General features: G+C 48.0%; 1 protein-coding gene across 4 annotated transcripts in view; it reads left to right on the top strand.

Moving 5' to 3' along the window:
• CYFIP1 (cytoplasmic FMR1 interacting protein 1) overlaps nt 1-22,551 on the top strand; it is a 93,780-nt gene that overhangs the window by 69,126 nt on the left and 2,103 nt on the right. For all 4 annotated transcript variants that reach the window (XM_082657881.1, XM_082657884.1, XM_082657882.1 and 1 more), the window contains exons 22-30: nt 1,561-1,760; nt 6,402-6,489; nt 11,138-11,281; nt 11,540-11,630; nt 13,992-14,122; nt 19,603-19,675; nt 20,212-20,306; nt 21,097-21,335; nt 21,734-21,881. In XM_082657881.1, the coding sequence (XP_082514007.1) occupies nt 1,561-1,760; nt 6,402-6,489; nt 11,138-11,281; nt 11,540-11,630; nt 13,992-14,122; nt 19,603-19,675; nt 20,212-20,306; nt 21,097-21,335; nt 21,734-21,881 (1,209 nt within the window). The remainder of the gene's footprint in view (nt 1-1,560; nt 1,761-6,401; nt 6,490-11,137; nt 11,282-11,539; nt 11,631-13,991; nt 14,123-19,602; nt 19,676-20,211; nt 20,307-21,096; nt 21,336-21,733; nt 21,882-22,551) is intronic.

The raw sequence follows: 22,551 nt of genomic DNA, 5'->3' as shown, positions 1-22,551 counted from the left end.
TATGGTAGTTCCCTTTTATGCTATTTGTCGTTTTTCCCTTGTTGCTTTTAATAATTTTTCTTTGTCTTTAATTTTTGTCAATTTGATTACTGTGTGTCTCGGCATGTTTTTCTTTGTGTTTATCCTGCCTGGGACTCTCTGCGCTTCTTGGACTTGGGTAGCTATTTCCTTTCCCACATTAGGGAATTTTTCGACTATAATTTCTTCACATATTTTCTCGGTTCCTTTCTCTTTCTCTCTTCTCCTTCCGGGACCCCTATAATGTGAATATTGGTGCGTTTAATGTTGTCCCAGAGGTCTCTTAGTCTGTCTTCATTTCTTTTCATTCTTTTTTCTTTATTCTGTTCTGCAGCAGTGAATTCCACCATTCTGTCTTCCAGGCCACTTATCCGTTCTTCTGCCTCAGTTATTCTGCTATTGATGCCTTCTAGTGTATTTTTCATTTCAGTTATTGTATTGTTCATCTCTATTTGTTGGTTCTTTAATTCTTCTTAGGTCTTTTTTAAACATTTCTTGCATCTTCTGGATCTTTGCCTCCATTCTTTTTCTGAGGTCCTGGATCATCTTTACTCTCATTATTCTGAATTCTTTTTCTGGAAGGTTGCCTATCTCCACTTCATTTAGTTGTTTTTCTGGGGTTTTATCTTGTTCCTTCATCTGGTACATAGTCCTCTGCCTTTTCATTTTGTCTGTCTTTCTGTGAATGTGTTTTTTGTTCAACAGGCTGCAGGATTGTAGTTCTTGCTTCTGCCCAGAGACCATTTTAAATTTACTCGTAGTCACATTAGAAAAGGAGAAAGAAATTGGAGGAATTAATTTTAGTAATCTAATTTATTTACCCAATATATCCAAAAATTAACAATTCAACATATAATTATTATAAGAACTCTATTGACGTGGATATCTTACATTTGTTTTCATGTTCAGTTTCTGAAATCTGTGCATCTCACACATATGGCGCATCTCAGTTTGGACCAGCCACATTCTTGTTGCCATATGGGGCCAGTGGCTGCCTCAGGGGATAGTACAGACCTGGGCAGGTTTATGAACAGTCAGTGTGAGAGCCTGGAAGGCCACCTCTGAACATGCTTGCCAGTTCTGCTGCACAGCAATGCTTTTGAGTAACTTCAGGTGCGTTAGGAAAGCTAATTAAGGCTAACACCTGAGGACACACTGTGTGCCGTTGGGTGGGGGTGGACACATCCCAGTGTTCTCTGCCCTGTGAGGGGTTTGGAGGCCAGCAGTGGACAGTGGGAGGTAATTGCAGTAGAGAATGGACAGTGGCCATTTCGGGGGCAACCATGGAAAGGAGGGGCATTTTAAGAGCAGTGGAGAGGACACGAATTTAGGTGTGAGAAGTAAGCTTGTGTCACCTGCCAGACCGCCACCACGTGCGTTCTTGGCCTAGCTCACTGGCCCCCTCTCAGTGCAGCCCCTCGCCGTCCACGTCCTCCTCTGCCTGCTCCCGGCCCACCACCATGGCGCTACCCACGTAGAGGATGGAGGCCGCCATGCCAGGCCCAGCTCTGTCCTCACGCCCCTGTCTTTGTGGTCCCACAGGAGCTGGATGGCCTCTTGGAAATCAACCGCATGACCCACAGGCTGCTGAGCAGGTACCTGACTCTGGACAGCTTTGATGCCATGTTCCGGGAGGCCAACCACAATGTGTCAGCGCCCTACGGGAGAATCACCCTCCATGTCTTCTGGGAGCTCAACTACGACTTCCTGCCCAACTACTGCTACAATGGCTCTACCAACCGGTGAGCATGCTACCTCACAGATGGCTCTGGATGCCCCTTCCAGTGGGCATCGAAACAGGATGGTCTCAGGGCCCATCTTTTCCCATGTCCAGGATACTCAGGCCCTCCTGGTCTCCTCCATTTGCAAGTGCAGCCCTGGGCCAGCCCTTGGGTGTATGGTCATGGCTTTCATGTGCAGACCAAGTGCGGGGCCAGGGTTCCTATCCAGGGCACTCCCTTGGGGCTCAGGGCCAAATCTGGTACTTGTGGACAGCAGCTGCTGGGTCGGTACCACCTCCATACTTTTCATGTCTACTGACGTTGGAATGTGCTGGGTGACTCTACTTTTCATGCTTCCATCCTGGGATGTCGGGCCATGTGAGGGTCTGCCAGTTAGCCGCCCTCCACGCACCTACCATTTTACTATGTTGAACAACACAAAGTGGCCCGCTGGAAGGGTGGCATGGCTGCTGGCTTCAGGGTTATGTGGTGCAGTCTTGTGGTACAGCCAAGGTCCTGGGATGGCTCTGTGTCACCTCCACACTCTGGCAACTGCCTGCCTGAGGCCTGTCCTCTCTGCGCTGAGCTTCACTCCTGCTGTGTCAGCACATGCCAGAGAGGAAATGTGTGTGTGTGCTTGTGAGTGTGAGAAATGGGGGTGAGTATGAGTGAGGGTGTGTGTGAGAGACCGTGTGTATGTGAGTGTTATGACCATTTTTTATTTTTATTTCTTATAAATTTATTTATTTATTTTTGGCTGTGTTGGATCTTTGTTGCTGTGCACGGGCTTTCTCTAGTTGCGGTGGCTTCTCTTGTTGCAGAGCACAGGCTCTAGGCACGCAGGCTTCAGTAGTTGTGGCTCGTGGGCTCTAGAGTGCAGGCTCAGTAGTTGTGGTGCACAGCTTTAGTTGCTCCACAGCATGTGGGATCTTCCTGGACCAGGGATCAAACCTGTGTCCGCTGCATTGGCAGGCGGATTCTTAACCACTGTGCCACCAGGGAAGTCCTATGACCACCTTTTAAAAGTAAATGTCTTTTGCTTTTCCTTTGCTTCACTACTGCATCTGAACATCCTACCATGTGTTGGCTTGATCACTACTGTCTTTCAGGCCTAGATTTTTGTGTCTTGATCCAGGGGTGCTGAGCTTCGACCCCGAGGGCAGAAGGGAGACCCTCCTGTGGTCTGATCATACCTGCTATTGCCATAGTCTGTTTGGGACCCCAGGGTTGGTTTCCTTGTGGGAAATACAGGCCTGTTGCTGGTACATGGAGGTGTGCCATTAGGCCCATCAGCTCAGCCCCATGCAGCAGCAGAGGGCACATGGCCATGGCCACAAGAACCACAGGTGAAGGAGCCCTGGTTGCCCTTCTTGGGTCAGGGGGCCCTGGGCCTGGCTGGGCACAATCCACCGGAACAAATTTTAGAGACTACTCATCCCTGTAAACTCCCTTCTAAGTGCCCAGGTTCTTGAAACAGGTATTGTTCAAGTTGTTTTAGAGTTGGAATTAACTGAAAAAATATTTTTATTGCATAAGTAATGCATCATAATTGTAGAAAAGCTAGAAATCGTGTGTACGTGTGTGTATGTATGTGTGTGTGTGTGTGTGTGTATATATATATATATATATATATATATATATATATATATATATGGAATAGGTACATGGGGAAAATAATTAAATCCCTAGAGATTTCCCTTATAAAATGTCTATCTTCTAGAATTTTTGCCATACGGTCGAATATACATGTGTATTTTTTGTTTTGCAGAAATGGATGTTGTTAGGCATACTGTTAAGTACACATTCTTTTTTCACATCATATGTCATGATGGGGCATTCTGTGTGTACATACGTGCTTGTCGTGTTTCTGAAAACCTAAGTCATGGCCAACGTTTGCAAGATTTTCTGTGCTTTGGTCGGTCCGTTTAGAACTTTTGGAGTTAATTTGTTATGTCCCTTAAATCATTTTGCCTAGTGCTTAGAACTGGCGTCCCTAAAGGTGAAATGCAGCCGAACCCCATTATTGGCAAGTTGAGAAAATATGTTCCGGGGGCGGGGGGCATTGGGCAGGGCTGTGGAGGTGGTAGACTCAGGCAACACAAGGAGTCGTGATTTTCTTGTGTTACTTTAGGTTGCATTTTTGATTATCTAGCATTTTGTCGCCCTTTAAGGGATTCTCAGAGATCTTGCAAAAGGAACAGTTGAAGATGCTCCCTGGGCCCCCTTTGTGCCAGCTGCACTGCGTGTGTTCAGCATCTGCCTGTTCTGGTCATCTTGGTGACAGCCTGGTGGGTCGAGGGCTCAAAAACAACAGGAGCCCCATGGAAGGACTGCAAGGGGGTGGGGTGGGAGGGAGCTGAAATCTACATGGTGATGAAAACTCAGCATGTGCTGTAAACCTTTCTGTTGAATCACTATGTTTTCTGAAAGATGCTCCAGGCATGATGAGTCATGTGTGTGCAGTTAGGGAAAGAGGTCTATTTCGAGGCCCTGCCTGCCAAGCTGGGCTCACGTGGGTGCCCTTCCCTGATCGGGGCCGATGCTAGGGAACAACCCGCCATCCTAGGCTACCTGTCCTACTGGCAGCAGGAGTCTTGTCAGAGACGAGGTTGCCAGGACTCAGGTCAGGAAGTTGGTGCCGTGTGGCCCAGCAACCTTAGCAGGAGTGGAACACCTCCAGGCCGTGTCACTTGCATGGCCTGACAGACACTATGGCATCAGGTGTATAAACTGACGAGAGGCACCTCTGCCCTGGGTCCCCTTAGCCTGTCCAGCACGAGGTCCACCCTGAAGGACAGCAAGCAGATGGCTGCCCTCGCCTGATAGCGCGTGCTCCCCACTGCCCACACGGCGCTGGTAGGCGGCTTTGCCTCCAACAGGCTGTGCAATTGATTGCACGGGAACCCAGTTTCCCATGCATTGGACCTGTGACCTTGGGCACATGTGCTGGCAGGGGCCAGCGTGAAGTGACCTCAGTCTCCTTGGGCCCAGAAACCTGAGGTGCAATTCAGAGGGAGCCCTGGCTGTACGAGATGCAGTCTTCACCAGAGCAGCAGCGCTGGAGGCCTCCACCTCTTGAGAGCATTGGCAAAAGCCATTACTCCTGTATTTTTAACAGGTCTTTCAGTGGAACCCTTAGAGCTTCATTATCTGGAAAAGACATTTTAAAATAGCGTTTCGTATGTCCACGTTGCATGTGGAAACCTGAGAAGACAGACAAAATTATGCCACCCAGTATCTTAATTCCATGCCTGAGGGTTTTCTGAGAGCTGCTTGTGGGGAAACCAGAACTCTGTTTGTTGCTTGGCGTATCTACTTATTTTGCTGCTTATTTCCGATTAATGATTTATGCCTGGTGACTCTGGGAAGTCGCATGGGGTGGCCTGTGACTTAAATTTAACCTGTACAGCTACTAATTGTGACAGCGCGATAGCCCTCGAAGTAAGCCAGCAGTTGGGATCAGAGTCGGGCCTCTTTGGCAGGAAGACCACTGAGGAGGGTATGTCCTCAGTGCAATGTACCACAAGGTTTTCCCATCACTGGCCATCCGTCCCTTGGTTAGGGTGGTGGCTGCCAAGTTTCTCCACTGGCGTGTTTCCATTTTTCTGTTTGAAATTTATAAGTAATATATAGGGAGATAATCTGAGACTTAAAAAACGGTTCCTTGGGGCTTCCCGGGTGGCGCAGTGGTTGAGAGCCCGCCTGCCGATGCAGGGGACATGGGTTCGTGCCCCGGTCCGGGAGGATCCCACATGCCACGGAGCAGCTGGGCCCGTGAGCCATGGCCGCTGAGCCTGCGCGTCTGGAGCCTGTGCTTCGCAATGGGAGAGGCCACAACAGTGAGAGGCCCGTGTACCGCAAAAAAAAAAAAAAAAAGGATAACGACAGAACCCAGCCACTCAGCAACGTGATGTTTCCATGTAAATGTGATCAGCTCCACAGGCCGCTATCCTCTCCTCAGATGCAAACATTTGTTTCATGCACAAGTGGTGTTTTGACAGTTACATCCTTTTTTATTTATTAAAGTGCAATATGTGTTAATCAAGTTTTTTGAATTTAATAATTAGCAAATCCATGAATTTTATCATGCTTCTTTGTAAAAAGTTTTATATGTTTAAATGAACGCTTCTGATTTGAAAGTGTGAGTCGATTTTGACATTTCTGCTTTAAGATCCAAGCATTTGAGTTTTAGTTGCTCTTAATCTGTTATGAAGCCACAGTCTCGTGGCTCTGCAAGTGTGTTTACAGACTCACCTTCTGTCAGTTTGTACCCAGTGACCTGAGTGACCACATCACTGTCCGAATCTGCCTTCCCACTCCTGTCCCTGCCATCATTGCTGTGTCCAGAGGCCCAGCAAGGCCCAAGTGCCTGCATCACCTCTTTTCAAAAGACTGAATGAAATGGTCCTCGTGCCAAGTTTGGAGACTCTTTTCATGTGCTAGAAGGGCCTCCGGCGTCCTCACTCTGTTCCTGAACTTCGGATACATTTATCATACTTCAGAGTATTTATAGCTCATTCCTAGTGTGGGTTTTGATTTCTCAGAATTTTCCTATGTGATGATTAATTGGGAGGAAGATTTTGATGAGTAATGGAAAAGTCTGAATTTTAAAGAACTACCATTAAATTTTTGGTTTTCTTTTTTTTCATCTTTCTTGTTTAGATTTGTTCGGACAGTATTACCATTTTCTCAAGAATTTCAAAGAGATAAACAGCCAAATGCACAACCCCAGTATCTGCATGGATCAAAGGTAGGTTCTTCTGTGTTTGTATTACGATTTTTAAGTTCATAGCGAAGCGTATTTTGAAGTTTAATTTGAATCAGTGTAGTTTCAATAATTTGAATGTATCATGCCACATATAAAATGTTATTGTTTCCTTCAGTTAGCACCCTTCTGAAAAGTAATGTAGTGCTGGGACAGCTTCTGGCCATGTGGTGGGTGTCAGCTGTGAGACTGTTGGAAGATTTAAAGGTGTAAAAATATCGAGCCAGAAAAGTTTGTGGAAGAGGCTTGTGGGTGGGGGCCACATCTGTGATGGAGGGGCAGGGTGGCCTGTCCAGCTGTGACACCTTAAAGGAAGGAGCTGAGGTGGGAAGGGGCATGCGGAAAACAGCTGACATCCGGGAACCACAGGACACCCACCATCCCATGAGATGAGGCAGGTTTCCCGGCTGACATGGCTGGATGTGCAGCAGCAAGGGCATTGCTAAAGGTTAGTGTTGTCAGTATTTAAAGTACTCTTACAATTTAATAAGAAAAAGACAAGCGGGGGCTTCCCTGGTGGCGCAGTGGTTGAGAGTCCGCCTGCCGATGCAGGGGACACAGGTTCGTGCCCCACATGTTCGGGCCCCGCGGAGCGGCTGGGCCCGTGAGCCATGGCCGCTGAGCCTGCGTGTCCAGAGCCTGTGCTCCTCAACGGGAGAGGCCACAACAGTGAGAGGCCCGCGTACCACAAAAAAAAAAAAAAAAAAAAGACAAGCATTCTGTGCTAAAAAGGAGGCAGGTGCATCTGCATCTGCAAAGTAGGTGCCCATCTCGGAAAAAAAAGATTAGATTGTTCTTTTTAAAGCGACCAGCTGTGACTGAACTTAAACTTATGGATTTCAGCCTCTTTGAGAAATTGTTCATGTCATGTTTATTCTTAAAACCTAAACCAGTATTTTTTTGTTAGATCATTTGGACTCCTAACAGAAGTCTAACAAAAGTTTGCGTGAGAAACACTGATGCTGACTATTCATCTCATATGATACTTTTTTGAGGATCAAAGAAAGGCAGAATGCCAGAACATTGTGCTGTCAGAGTTGAGCCACCCTGTTCCTTGTGAGCATTCAGACGTGTCAGCTGCACTTCAGTGTGCTGCTGTGCGGTTAGGGTGTTCGTACCTATGAGAGTATGGAATACACAGGAATCCAATTCAAAAATCCAATCCATTCTTTTGTTAGGAGTGATGAGTGAGGGCTAGTGTCTTATGGTAATAAATCGACTTAGATGAGTGCCCATTTGTGGCGTTACCCTGTTGGTTCCTGGTATCACCGTTCCGAGTGAACACTCTCTTGAGTACATCACTGATGTTCTCTTTCCTATAAGATAAGTAAGGTTGTCCCTACTTCACAGTTGAAGATGCACAGTGTTGAGGGCATTAGAGAACCCAGGGCACATGACTAGTGAGTCTGGAGCCCTCGTCCACTGGTTTCCGGGCGAGGCCCCAGTCTCTGCATCAGGCGTGGTCAGCAGTGTTTCTTGACTTGAGCTGTGAGGCTCCCCTCGTCTGAGTCTGCGTGTTTTATAGTGTAGGATTTGTAATTTTGCCCTCTTCAGAGGTAGTTCCTCCTCCCCTTCCTCTGAGTAGGCATGTTGCTCCGGTTGTGTTGTCCCTGGGATGTGCCATCTTTGGGGTGAGTGAGGTCTCCAGGAAGCCAGACACTCATCGGGGGGCCGGGGACTTAGGTGTCATTGAGCCCCAGGCCCCGAGCAAGTGAGGGTGGCTTTGGGAGTGAATTTTCCCACTTGTAACATGAGGCCATTTAATTTTACTAATGATTTTCATGTTTTTCAAGCATTAGAACTTATTATCAAGCAAAAACCTCACCCAGAATCCCAGCATTTTTTTTTTTTTTTGGGGGCTATGTTGGGTCTTTGTTGCTGCGTGCAGGCTTTCTCTAGTTACAGTGAGCGGGGGCTACTCTTTGTTGTGGTGCGTGGGCTTCTCATTGTGGTGGCTTCTCTTGTTGCAGAGCATGGGCTCTAGGCACATGGGCTTCAGTAGTTGTGGCTTGCGGGCTCTAGAGTGCAGGCTCAGTAGTTGTGGTGCATGGGCTTAGTTGCTTCGCAGCATGTGGGATCTTCCCGGACCAGGGATCAAACCCGTGGGCAGGCAGATTCTTAACCACTGTGCCACCAGTGAAGTCCCAGAATCCCAGCATTTAAAGCACAGTTTAGGGACATTGCTTTGGGAAAGCAAGTGTTCTCTTGCTACAAGTAATAAGCCCTTCCTTCTCTGGATTAAAAAATAATCATAAAGCACAGTTGGTGCTTTGAGGAGGGATGGCAGGGGGCAGGTTGTGTCTGAGCCCACAATCAAGATATGGTCTTTCCAAGTCTGATAGGGTTGTAGGGAGGAATGTGAGACAGGCATTTGGCAGTGTTTCCACCTTGGTGAATCTTGCATTTGATCATTGGTTTGGACTCAGACTTTCTGTGTTGATGGTCCCAGGACCACCTGCACATTTGGTGATTCTCCAGAAGGATTCATTCATTCACAGCTGCAGTTTATTACGGCTAAAGGACACAAAGCAGGATCAGCAAGGGGGAAAGATGCATCTGGTGGTTATGGAAGCAGGTGCGGGCTTCCAGTGGTCCCTAATGGGGGTCGCATGGGACGTACAGGGTGATCCTGCCCAGGAAAGAGAAGCTCACAGGAACACCTGGGTCCAGGGCTAGGGGCATAGACACAGCCACAAGTTACTGCAACCTCAGAATCCCCAGAAGGAAAGGAGGGGCTTGCCATAAATCACTATTTGTACAAACAACCTAGACAAGCTCGTACAGCATGGTTAAGTGTCCCAAGTGTAGAAAACAACTATCAATCAGCAACATAGGCAACATTTCAAGGGCTGAGTCCCCAGGAATTGCAAGCAGGCCTCCTGAGGATATTCATTCAGAGCTGAGCAACTAGACTTCTGCCAGTTCTTCAGAATCCTTGCTGTCCTGATGTGGTTCTCTGTGTACATAGAGGAAATATTTAAGACAATTATAAAAGGGGAAGGGGGAAGGTTATAGGGACCTAAAAGCAGGTGAGAGTGGTACATTTCACTCAAAGTAGTAACATGTTGATAACAGTAGGTTGTGATAACTTACATAACGTATAATGTAAGACTGGGAACATCACTGAAAGGCCTGTGCAAAGAGATACTTTCAAAAATACCACAGTTAAATCACAACAGAATTCTAAAAAATGTTTAAATGACCCACAGGAAGACAGGAAGAATGAAACAGAGACTAACTTAAAAATCATAATTACACTACATGTAAATGTATTAAATGTAAGTGGTCTAAAGACAGTTAAAAAGGCAGAGGGATTGACAGAGTGGATTAAAAAATATGACTGTATAAGAAACTCACTTCAAGTCGATGATGTATGTAGGTTAAATGTAAAAGGATGGAAAAAGATGTATCACACAAACAATCAGAAGAAAGCAGAGTGACTGAGTATAGGATAAAGCAGATTTCAGAGCAAAGAATATTACCAGGGACAAAGAGGGAGGGACATTACATAATGATTAAAAAAGTCAAGCCACCAAGAAAATACAGCAATCCTAAATGTTTATGCACCCAACAACAGAGTTTCAAAATACTTGAAGCAAAAACTGACATAAGTGAAAGGAGAAATGAGCAACTCCACAGTTGTAGTTGGGGAAGTCAACATTCCTTTCACTTGGTAATCGAAAGAATAAGTACACAGAAAATCAGCAACAAAAAAGAATGAACGCCATCAACCAATAGGATGTTATTGACATGTGTAGAACACTTCGTCCAACAACAGCAGAACATACATTCTTTTCAAGTACCCATGGATCATTCTCCAAGATAGATCATACCCTGGGCCATAAAACAACATCAACAAAATTCAAAGAACTGATATATTATAGAGTGTGTTATCTGACCACAGTGATCTCAAGCTAGAAATCAGTAACAAAGAGATAAGAAAATCAGAAATTAACACATTTCAAATGATCCTTAGGGCAAGGGGAAGTCTCAAGGGAAAGTTTTTAAAAAGACATTGACCTAAATGAAATGTAAATATATCAAAATTTACGGGGTGTAGCTAAAGAAGTGCTGAGAGGGAAACACGTAGCACTGAATGCTTACATTGGGAGTCTCCCTGATAGGTGTGCAGACGTCTGTGTCCTTAGACAAGCTTGGAGGTCCCGTCTGACAAGAAACCACCCTGACTACCTTTCTCGCCTGCCCCCCCTGCAGGGGCTGCTGTCCCCCAATCCCTGCATACCCCACTGCCTCATCAGAGTCTATCCTTGGTGTCTCCCTCAGGAGACTGGGAGCAGTAACATGGGGGCAGCAGTGAGGCCCTGAGATACATTCATTTCTCATTCCAGAACCTCAGAATGTCTTCTGTAGGACTGGCAGTTTAATAAATGTTGAAGAACCAAATGGTTTTGTATTCTTCCTTCTGTTTTAGCAAGCTTGGTTTTTATGTCTTCAAGTTGGAAACATAGATTATACCAATAAAGGGCAGTCCAACAGGGTCTCTGGATGCCTCCACCTGAGGGCACTGTGTGCTAATGCACTTTACGTATGGATTCTTCATCTTCACCTGTGCGTGGGGCTACGTTGAAAACCCTGGCAACTTCCCTCAAGCGCTGGCCTTCTCTGTCCCCAGGCTTTGAACCTGGCCTACTCAAGCATCTACGGCAGCTACCGGAACTTTGTGGGGCCTCCACACTTCCAGGTCATCTGCCGGCTGCTCGGCTACCAGGGCATCGCAGTGGTCATGGAGGAGCTGCTGAAGGTGGTCAAGAGCCTGGTATGTTTCCCTCGGTGGGCTTCCTTCCCCGGGCGGGGGGTGGTGGTGGTGGGAAGGATTCTGCACACAATTCCTGTGTGGGGAGGGGCTTTCCATTCCCTCTCTCACATCAGTCTCCACGCGTGAGATTTCCCCTCCAGCCAAAGTCCCAGGTCGTTACTGTGCATTTGACTAACAGACTCCTTTTCAGAAGTGCCCGTCACACCCACAGCCTGCGTGGTGGTGTGGCTGGTGGCTGACACAGCCCATCTCTCACAGCTGCAAGGCACAATTCTACAGTACGTGAAGACGCTGATGGAGGTGATGCCCAAGGTCTGCCGGCTGCCGCGGCACGAGTACGGCTCCCCTGGTGAGCACAGCGGCTCCCTGGGGTGCACAGGGAGGGACAGTGTCAGCCATAGGCCCCAGTAAGGGAAATCAAGTCGGAAATTACTGATAAGGATCAGATCTGCCTTCCCCGGGTGGGAGGAGGTGGGGAGCCCAACCAGAGCCTGATTGTTTCCAGCAGAAAAAACCAGCCAGCCTTTCAACCAGGAGCACGTGTGCAGGAGGGTGTGTAGGAGTTGCCGTTTGGGGTGGGAATGCTGGGTGGGGAGTGAGGGCTGTGAACCCTGCGCACCTTGGCTCTCCTACAACACCAGGATCTTGAAGATCGCTGACCAGGGAGGGGCAGGGAGCTCCACTGCCAGGTCCAACTGCCCAGAGGCCTCAGAGGCAGCCCCATGCAGGGGTGCTGCTTCCCCTTACAGCGCAGCCCGTCTGTCTTTCTGCCTGGCAGCCTCCCTCTAATTGAGAGCCTGTCTCATTGGCTGGCTGACCGTAGGGCCCTCGGGCAGATGTGCCCTTTGGGGTGCCAGACAGACCTGCATGGCCTGACCAGAGCGGATTTGGGGCTCTCCATGTGAACAGCTTTCGTGACCTCAGAAAGCATCGTTCGTGATAAAATTGGACTACAGGAACCCTTATCTCGTAACAAAACTGCCTTTTCTCTCATATTCGTTACTACTTTCTTAAAAGCTGGGCAGCTATCTTACCAAGTGACTTGGGCCCACACGTAGGTCACCCATGAGAGACTGTTCTGATGGGTAGTCGGCTGGTGTGGCTGAGCCCCCAGAGGTCGCTGGCACCGCCCAGGGCTATTGGTGTTTAAGGAGACAGTGAGATGACCCATTTGGCCCCTGGGAAGGGACCTAACCGTTGGTCTGGCCTGGCTTCGGAGGATCTCAGAAAACAGATGAGTAACATTGGGATAATAAAACTGTTGCTCAGATCCTGACTAGAGCCGGATATTTTAAAGGTGGATATTTTAAATGTCAAAGACAAGCCATTTAGGCCAAATCCAAAGCTGGTCTGGGGCAGAGCTGTGGACTTCAGGGCTGCTCTCTGAACGTCCTCGCCCAGCTGGCCTGGCACCACCGTGTGGATAGTGCCATGCTGCTGGGAGCACCCCTGCTCTCTAGTGCCCGTTTTGGGGTGGACCGCAGAGAGGAAAGGATGGCCTCTCAGGCAGGCAAGGCTGTGGGGTCCGTGCCGAACGGCATTCGGGGCCTGACCTCTCGGAATGAGGGGTTTGAAGTCATTTAAGTTTCTGAGTTTGTTCTCCTCAGGGTTGTTGAGGCTGTTCTAGGTCTTCTGTGAGACTATAAATTCTGGAGTCAGCTTGGGGATTTTTGACTGTATCAGCATTGAATGGATAGATTGAGTTCTTTCCAGACTTTATGCCTTGTGCCTTTTCCGGCCTTATTACAACATCCAGGGCCTCCAGGACAGTGGTGAAATGTGTGTCTTGCTCTGGAGCTCTGGGAGAAGGTGTGCAGATTCACCACTGAGTGTGACACTAGCTAGCTACAGGGTTTTTGTAGATGTCCTTTATCAGGCTAAGTACATTCCCTTCTGTGCCTGTGAAGGCATACTGAATTTTACCAAATACCTTTTCTACCTCTGCTGGAGATGACTGTGGTCTTTCTCATTTACTGCGACGTGATGCCTCCTCTGAAGATACAGGCAGACCTTGGAGATATTGCAGGTTTGGTTCCAGATAACCGCAGTCAAGTGAATATTGCCATAAAGCAAGCCACATGAATTTTTTTAATTTCCTGGTGCATATAAAGTTATGTTTACGCTGTACTGTAGTCTATTAAGTGTGCAATGACACCATGCCTTATGAAACATACATATCTTAATTAAAAACACTTCATTGCTAAAAAATGCTAACCATCGTCTGAGCCTTTAGCAAGTTGTGATCTTTTTGCAATAGTAACATCAAAGATCACTGATCCCAGATCACTGTAACAACTACAATAATAATGAAAAAGTTCAAATATTTCAAGAATTACCAAAATGTGACACAGAGACATGAAGTGAGGAGACGCTGTTGGGAAAACGGCACCTATAGACTTGCTTGATGCAGGGCTGCCACAGATCTCCAATTTGTAAAAAACAGTATCTGCGAAGCACAGTAAAACAAGCCATGCCTGGACAGGGTTGACGGAGAAAGAAGCTTTGGAGCTGAGGCCCGGCACTCAGGTGGTGGACAAACCACCAGTGCAGGGAAGGTGCTGGGGTCAGGAGACGTGCGGCCATGTCCCTGTGGGCACGATGGCAGTGGGAGAATGCTCAGTGCTCCCGGCCGTGAACCCCAGGCTGCTCCCTGTGGGGCTCCCTCCCCTCCAGCCACCCCCAGCCCCACACTCATTCTATGCCACCATAGGCATCCTGGAGTTCTTCCACCACCAGTTAAAGGACATTGTTGAGTATGCAGAGCTGAAGACGGTGTGCTTCCAGAACCTACGGGAGGTAGGCAACGCCATCCTCTTCTGCCTGCTCATAGAGCAGAGCCTGGTGAGTGCCCCGCCCCGCGTCCCGCCAAGCCCCCCTCCCCACGGGTGATAGATCAGGCCGAGCTTTAGACGCTTGATTCGGTGGGGTTATTTAGTGGCGGAAGGGGAGCAAGTATCGTAAAGCACCGATCTTTTCTCATGACTGTTTGGACTTTAATGTGAATTTGTTCTCTACAACTGGAAAACAGAAATGCAATGCAGTTCATCATTTAAGAATGTTTTATTATATAGTATTTGCTGCATCTAAATTAACATATGTGATATACACATAAGGTAAAAGCACTGCTGCCCAGGGGAACTGTGTATGATGGGAAGTTCCACAGCTGAGGCTGTGGAGCCCTCAAAGCGTGGCTCCGTGTGAAGAACTGATTTTTAAATTTTGCTGAATTTTGTTTTACATTGAAATAGTTGCATGTGCCCCATGCCTACTGCAGTGGACAGCATAATAAAGCAGACACCAGGAGCCCACCACCACTAGGAAAGCACACATGGGACACCCACTTTCTCCACTGATTGCCTCCTGGTGGTGTCATTTAGCCTCTCCCTCTGTCCCCTGCAGACCATGTCACCTGACAGTTCTGCACTGAGAGCCTTCGTGAGTGTAGCACGGACTCTTGGTGGCCTCACTCTGCCTTTCCCTCAGGACTAGAGAGCCGGCTGTCTTCCCTGGTGCTGGCCTCTTCCCGTCCTGTTAAATGCTCCGTTTGTATCTTTTATCCATTTTACTACAATTTGTGTATCTTCTGTATGTTACACTTAAATGCAAATACCTCCCCCTGTTTTTGGCTTGTCTTTCCACTCTAACAGTGGTGATGTTTGGTAAACTGATACTCTTAATTTGAATGTAGTCTCTGTTTTTTTTTTTTCCTAATGGTTAGCACTTTTTGTATCTCTTCAAAAAAGTCCTTTCCTACCTAGGGGTCATAAAAATATTCTTTCATATTTTCTTCTAAAGGTTTTAGGTGTTGCTTCTCTTTATTTTATAATCCTTCTGGAGTTGGTTTTTGTGTGTAGTGAGATGTGGGTGAGGTTCTTTTTTCCTCTGTGGGGTAACCAGTTGTCCCTCCTCCAGTGGCCGAAGGAAGACTCCTTTCTTTGCTGGTCAGCAGTGTCACTCTGTCATCCTTCAGCTTTTTGTGGATGTGCTGGTCTGTTTCTTGGCTTTCTTCCTCATTCCACCGGTCTGTGTGTCTGTCCGTGGCTTCTAAAACGTCCTACTCATGGCAGCTGTAACTTAAGTCTTGACACCTGACAGGACGTGCTCCTAACCTTTTTCTTCAAGCACATGCTCCCTCTTTGTGGATCTTTGCTCTGCTCTGAAAGTATTAGAATCGGCTTGCCAAATGCATTGAAAAAGCATATTGGCATTTGGATGGGAATTGTTTTGCATTTCTGGCTCCGTCTGGGGAGCTCCTCTGTTACTTCTTAAAGCAGTCTCTTGTCTCCGGGGCCCTGGCAGCTTGGCAGAGGCAAGGTCGTGTTTTGCAGTGACCGGGGCTGGGGTGCCCGTACACTGTGCAGGGCGTGGCAGTCAGACTGCCAGGCCTGTAGGGGCTGAGCCACTGGACTGGCCCTCTTACACCCAGGTACACAAAAAAGAAAATATGTTGGCTCTCATGTCAGGGAGCCCAAGGTTGGGTACAGCCTCCGGTCAGGACCCGCATCTTCTGGCTTCCCCTCTGCTACTCTGCTCCCTGGAGACCCTTTCCATATGGTGCCAGAGATGGGCAACTCCCAGCCCCTCACTGTCCCACTAGCTGTGACTCAGCCCAGCCCACCTCCCCTGCAGCAGGAATGGTGGTGCAGGGCCGGCAGGCAGCTCCCTGAAGAGCTGGTGTCCAGGGCAGCCTCACTCTAGGAACAGCTGAGAGAGAACTGAATCTTTTATCTTTCACATGTATTTCCATGTGAATTTTTAACAAACAGATAAGTTAGGGAAAATTCCTTTAAATAGTAATCACTCATCATTAATTTTAAAGATTTAATATAGGAAAATTCCCTTCATGAGTGACTTTTCCTGAAACACACACATAAAGGGAACACTTGGACATTTGTTGGCTTCTGGAAGGAGTGTGGTCCTGTGTTAGAAACTTAGGGAAAGAGAAATCTGGAACTGATGTGATCCTTCCCTGCGCAGACCCTTCAGTAATTCCTATTGTCTATACCTGGACACCAGTGCAGCCCTTCTGAGGCGTCCAGCACTCTCAAAGCACCACACCCCCGCCCTTCCCAGGCGTCCAGCACTCTGGATGGCCCCCTGCAGTTCTGGGGGACCAACCTCAGCAGTGGCTGGACCTTCCAGGTCTCAGGATCCAGGTGAGTGCTGGGCCTCGGCACCCAGGTGACACAGATCCCCAGTGTCTCTTCCCTTCTGAGACCAGGGCCTGGGTCTCAAGTTTACACCCTGTACTGGGCTCCCTTGAGTGACAAGCACAGTGCTGGGCATCTAGGAAAGACATTAAGTCAGTTGATCTTAAAGCAAACTTTGGCTTATGAGTGGACGGATGTTTCTGAAACAATAAATAAAAAGGTCATCTACAACTCAGTTGAGTGCCATTTTCTTTTCACTGCAGATTCCATGGCCCGTGAGTGGCCCCTGGACACGGTGGCTCTACCTGCAGGAATCTCTGTCCCCACCCCCTCCTGCCCTCTGTGCACTGTCACCCTTTGCTTCCTCCTTCCCCCTCACCTGTCAGTGCACCTTATGGCAGTGGCAAGAAGCCGCACTCCTTGTGTTGGGCAAATCTGCTCCCAGGCCCTGCCCCAGACTGGAATTTTGTGGTCTCGTGTTTGTCCTTTTGGAAATAAGGGGTGGTGTTTTCCAGTACCAGGGTGGGGCTCTGTAAGGTGAGAGATGCATTTTCTCACTCCATCTCATCAAACCCAGATTCCAGACACTGATCTCTCCTTGGTGGTTGTTTTGGTGTCTCCAAGGAAAGTGGTAATGAACTGTGTTTGGCATTTGTGTGGACTCCCATTAATATAAATGGAGATGTTAAGCATAGATGTGTTCTTGAAATTGTCACATTAGAAAAGGGGGGTAACCGTCACCCAGCTGCAGGGGGCACTGAGCCTGTGGTGAGGCCCCCAGGGTATTGGTGGCCCCAGCTGGCACCAAGATTTGGTTCAGTAACCAACAATGTTGATCTTACTCTGAACCTCTGCATTGGATAGATAGGTCTACCTTTCTGAAGAAGGGGTTTTTGTTTTGTTCTTTAAATTCTGCTCTTTAAGCCCAACCTGAAATTTTTGGTGATATAATTCTTCTTAGCTTATATGTGTATGTGTGTGTTTACTGAACTTTTTGTTTCAGAATAGTTTTAGATTGCTTGTTTTTTGGGGTTTTTAAAAATAAATTTACTTATTTTTGGCTGCATTGGGTCTCCATTGCTGCGCGCAGGCTTTCTCTAGTTGCAGGGAGTGGGGGCTACTCTTCGTTGCGGTGCACGGGCTCTAGAGCACAGGCTCAGTAGTTGTGGCTTGTGGGCTCTAGGGCACAGGCTCAGTAGTTGTGGCGCACAGACTTGATTGCTCCGCAGCATGGGGGATCTTCCTGGACCAGGGCTCGAACCTGTGTCCCCTGCATTGGCAGGCGGATGGATTCTCAACCACTGTGCCACCAGGGGAGCCCTGCTTGTTTGTTTTTAATACTGGATTTTATAGCCATTCTCCCTCTTTCTCTGGCTTGGTTTGGGTGCAGAAATTTGAGTTCATTGTCAGTGACACCTGGAAGCTGTACTGATAGCCAAGTGGTCCCTCTAAAAGTGGTGTTGCCAGCAGGCAGCTGCTTTTACCACCTATAGAGCCCTCCATCTGTGTGGCTCTGCCCCAGCCGTTCCACCCAGCAGCTCTCTTCCCTCATCAAAGTTTCCCATCCCCCATCCATTGGCCCGGCCACTTTCTTGCAGTTAGTCACCTTACAGGTGCCCTCCAACCCTCTCTTGGTGCAGATGGGCTGATCGCCCGTCTCCACTTGGCTTTTTTCACTTGACAGTAAATATATTTTGGAGATCACTCCACATCAGTAAGTGGTGACGTTCCTCAGCCTCTCTTAGCTGCATGGCACTCCACGGACATTGCCCCCATGCTGTGTTTGCATGCTGTGCCGTCGCCGTCTGACGCCTTCCTTCTTTAAGCGTGTCCTCTTTCGGCCACCACGCCTTCTCCTAGTGCAGGGGGCCTGGGGACCAGGTCCTGTGTGCTCTGGCCTAGAGGGGCTCCCGTCACGTGTGTGCTGCGTGAAGAACTCGTGTTGTTGCTGGACTTGGGCACAGGAGACGGGGTGGAGGTCAGCCTCCTTCTGGGGGGTTCTGGAGGAGCAGGGGTGGCTGATTGGCTGCTGCACCGGGCTTACGTTAGGTGACAATGGGACCCTCACTTGATGGGTACAGAAAGCCTTCTCTTCCTCCTCTTGGTCTTAGCCTTGCTTTCATCTTTGGGGAGATCCTCAGAAGGGAAACTCTCATCAGTTAGTATGTTTTGACTCTCTGATAATCATTTCTTTAACAATTTGTTTTATTGAGGTTTCAGGATGGGTGTAGCATAGGAGGCATGAGAGCCCGTTCTCGTCTTCTGCCTTTTTGCCCTGCGGTGAACGCACCGCGGTCTAAGGCGCTTTCCCTCGTTTAAGGGCCCTCGGACTCGGGAAGGGCGCCCTGTTCTTGCCCATCTTTGGGTTCACGCTGGGCTTTTAGGAGTTCTGCAACCCCTGTGACATTGGAAGTAAACTTTCTCCCTGCATTGCATTGTTCTGGAGGTCTTGTGTAGCATGGCGGTTTTTTTTGTTTGTTTTTTTTTTTTTGCGGTACTCTCATTGTTGTGGCCTCTCCCGTTGTGGAGCACAGGCTCTGGACGCGCAGGCTCAGCGGCCATGGCTCACGGGCCTAGCTGCTCCCGCGGCATGTGGGATCTTCCCAGACCGGGGCACGAACCCGTGTCCCCTGCATCGGCAGGCGGACTCTCAACCACTGCGCCACCAGGGAAGCGCAGCGTGGGGTTTTATTGCCTCTTTAAAGGAGTTGGTGATCCAACAACAGGTTCAGAGCGACTGCTCAGAACCTTGTTTTCGGCTCTGTGGGGAATCGCTGACGCTGCCCCTTCCTTCTGCCTTCTGCTGTTTACACAGGAAGCACCTCCTTCCTATCTCTGCACCGAGGGCTGCGAAACTGTAAACACGAAGGCCACGTTCAGTGCTGGGTTTACTCCTGTCTCTGTTTAAATTAGTCAGAAGTAAGTAAAAATGAAAATTCAGTTCCTTAGCCACATTCCAAGTACTTAGTTGCCACATGTGGCTGGTAACTACCTTAACAGCACAGCTAGGGGACATTTCCATCATCCCAGACTCCTGTTGGGCAGTGCTGTTTGCAGTGTTTAATTTACACTAAATGCCAAAGATGTGCCTTGTTTTCAGCACCTGATTTCTTTGTCCATTTTTGCTGTGAGATAAGCTTCATAACACAGCCTTCTTTTTCTTTGTTCTAGTCTTTAGAAGAAGTATGTGACCTCCTGCACGCAGCCCCTTTCCAGAACATCTTACCAAGAGTCCACGTGAAAGGTGAGCCAGCCCTCTGACCAGGGCAGGGATGCATGTCTGTGTAGCCAGAGAGTTCTCTTTAGTTACAGGCCAGCTTTGTTTGAGTTTCGTGCCTGTTCAGTCATAACCTGGGGTAATTGGTAACATAATGTTGTTAAATGAGTATCAAATAACAGAAGTATTTAGGGCTGAAATGCTGTGTCCTGGATGTGCTTCAGAATAGCACGGAAGGAGAGGTGTTGGGTATCTATGAAAGAAGAGTGCCATCTCATGACTGTTGCAGCGGATGGGCACAGAGGATTCACTGTACTGTGCTGTTTTTGATTATATTTGGATTTTTCAGTAAGTTTTTAAAAGTGAATATTGAACAGAAAATCAATTCTCTGAGTTAAAATAGCAAATGAGCCAGTTCCATAAAAGAATTTTCAAAGAGAACCTACATGTATAACGTTAAACATTTTTCATTTGGTTGGTTTTTGTTTGTTTGACAAAATTAAACTTGTGCAGTTGTTATTCATACAAAGGAATAGAGTATAAAATATTTTTTTCCACTGCAGAGGGAGAGAGACTTGATGCCAAAATGAAAAGACTAGAATCAAAGTACGCCCCACTGCATCTTGTCCCTCTAATCGAAAGACTGGGAACCCCTCAGGTAATGCATGTTGGGGCTGCTGTCACTGCCGTGAGCTGGGCCCACACATTAGGCCACTACCGGGGTTGGGGCTTGAGAGCACGGGCTCTGGGTGAGACCCAGCCCTGAAGCGTCATGAGGGGGGACGAGCCCGCTCAGCTGCTCAGGCCCCAGTGTCTCAAGTGGGGCTCGTAACAGGACCTTGTCACAGGGTGGCCGGGAAGTTTGAATGAGCTAACACGTGAAAGGGACTTAGAACATCACCTGGCACGTGAGACAGACACAGAAAACGTCGCTGTTTTTGTTGTCCGTCCCTTCACGAAGAAGGCCTTCTCGTAGGTTTTTAATAACAGAAAGCAAGGAGGAGTTCCGTGAACTTAGACCAGCTACATCAGAGTCTCTCAACCTCAGCACTGTCGCCATTTTGGACGAGATAATTCTGTGTTGTGGGGACTGTCCTATGAATTGTAGGACATTTAGCAGGATCCCTGGCCTCTACCCACTAGATGCCACTAGACCCACCCCAAGCTGTGTCAACCAAAAATGTCTCCACACATTGCCAGATGTCCTCTGGAGACAAATCACTCCCCGTTAAGAACAGCTGTACTCGACAGTTCTCAACTCTGGAATACGTTTAGTGTGGTAAGACATACGGGTAATAGCTGACGTATTTATTTTGTTGGTACTTATTTCTAAAAACCCTCTTCTGCAAGCTGGGACAGTTTCCAGTGGGTCAAAAACAAAACTGGAGTACTTCAGTTTCAGCACTCTAGCCTCCTGCCATGCCCGTGACATTTTGTCCTTCCTACAGCAAATTGCAATAGCAAGAGAGGGGGACTTGCTGACGAAGGAGCGCCTCTGCTGTGGCCTGTCTATGTTTGAAGTCATCCTGACTCGGATCCGGACCTTTCTGGACGACCCCATCTGGCGTGGGCCCCTGCCCAGCAATGGGGTCATGCACGTGGATGACTGTGTCGAGTTTCACAGACTGTGGAGCGCCATGCAGTTTGTCTACTGCATTCCTGTGGGAACACACGAGTTTACAGTCGAGTAAGCGCGTGTGCTCGGGGCGAGGTGGGGGAGAGAACCTGGTGCCGGGCTAACACGGGGGACCACCTTCCTCTGGAAACGGACCCCCAAATTGCTGAGCTGCTATAAAGCTGCTCAAGTGGGGGCTCTTGCCTGAGGCCCAGCAAGTGCCTCAGGGCGGGGCTTCTGCAGTTCTCTGAACTCATGGAAACTTGTGCAGGTCAGGTGTACGTTTTGCTAGATAGGAGGGCCGCAACTTCATGAACTCATTCTTCATGGAGGAGCCACAGTTTGCCAGAGGAAGCCCAAAGAGGTGTTTACCGGGGGCACACCTCTGCTCAGCATTCCAGGCGGGGCACGCAGGTGGTTTGGTCGCTGGAACCTGATCACTCATCCTACCTACTGCTGCTTGTCCCCAGGCAGTGTTTTGGCGACGGGCTCCACTGGGCTGGCTGTATGATCATTGTGCTTCTTGGGCAGCAGCGGCGCTTTGCTGTACTGGATTTTTGCTACCATCTACTCAAAGTCCAAAAACATGATGGCAAGGATGAAATTATCAAAAACGTGGTATGTGGAAGTTTCACAAAAAAAGATACTTTCTAGTTATTGTAAGTCGTTTTTCTGGAAATGTTTCTCATGCCAGGACAACTGAAGCATTCTTTTCACTCCCCAAATGAATCTAAATGGAATTAGTGAGTAAAAGAGTCTGGTACTGAAATACTAATGGTTCCATTTTCCTTCTGTTTTTAAGGTATGTAGACCTACTTCAAATTATAGAGGCTTGTAAGATCTGCAGTTTCAGATTATTGGCATACCCTTCAAGTCTTCTGGCTCCCTTCGTTGTAGTTAAAGTGTGTTTGGGGCTTTTTTAAAGATCTTTTTGTGTTTTATGGATTCTTTGTAATTGAATTCCAGAAAATACTCTGCCATTATCTTTTCAAATATTTTAGTTTTTCTTCCATTTTGGGACTTCAGTTAGATAAGTGTCAGACGGACTTATCTGGTCTCCACTTAATATCTCACAGTTTTCAAGGTCAGAAGTCGGGTACAGCACAATTCAGCTGGGTCCTCCATTTCCAGTTTCACAAGGCCACTATCAGTGTGTCTGTAGGGCTGTGATCCCTTCTGGAGCCTCTGATCATGGATCTGCTTCCAGACTCATTCAGGTGGTTGGCTCAATTCAGTTCCTTACAGTTGGAGAACTGAGGTGTCCATTTCCTTTTCCTTGGCTCTCTGG

This window comes from Grampus griseus, assembly GCF_964374135.1.
Source record: "Grampus griseus genome assembly, chromosome: 7".
In the NCBI taxonomy this organism is placed as follows: Eukaryota; Metazoa; Chordata; class Mammalia; order Artiodactyla; family Delphinidae; genus Grampus; species Grampus griseus.
The sequence above is the reverse complement of the archived record's forward strand: the minus strand, read 5'-3'. Positions and strand labels throughout refer to the sequence as shown.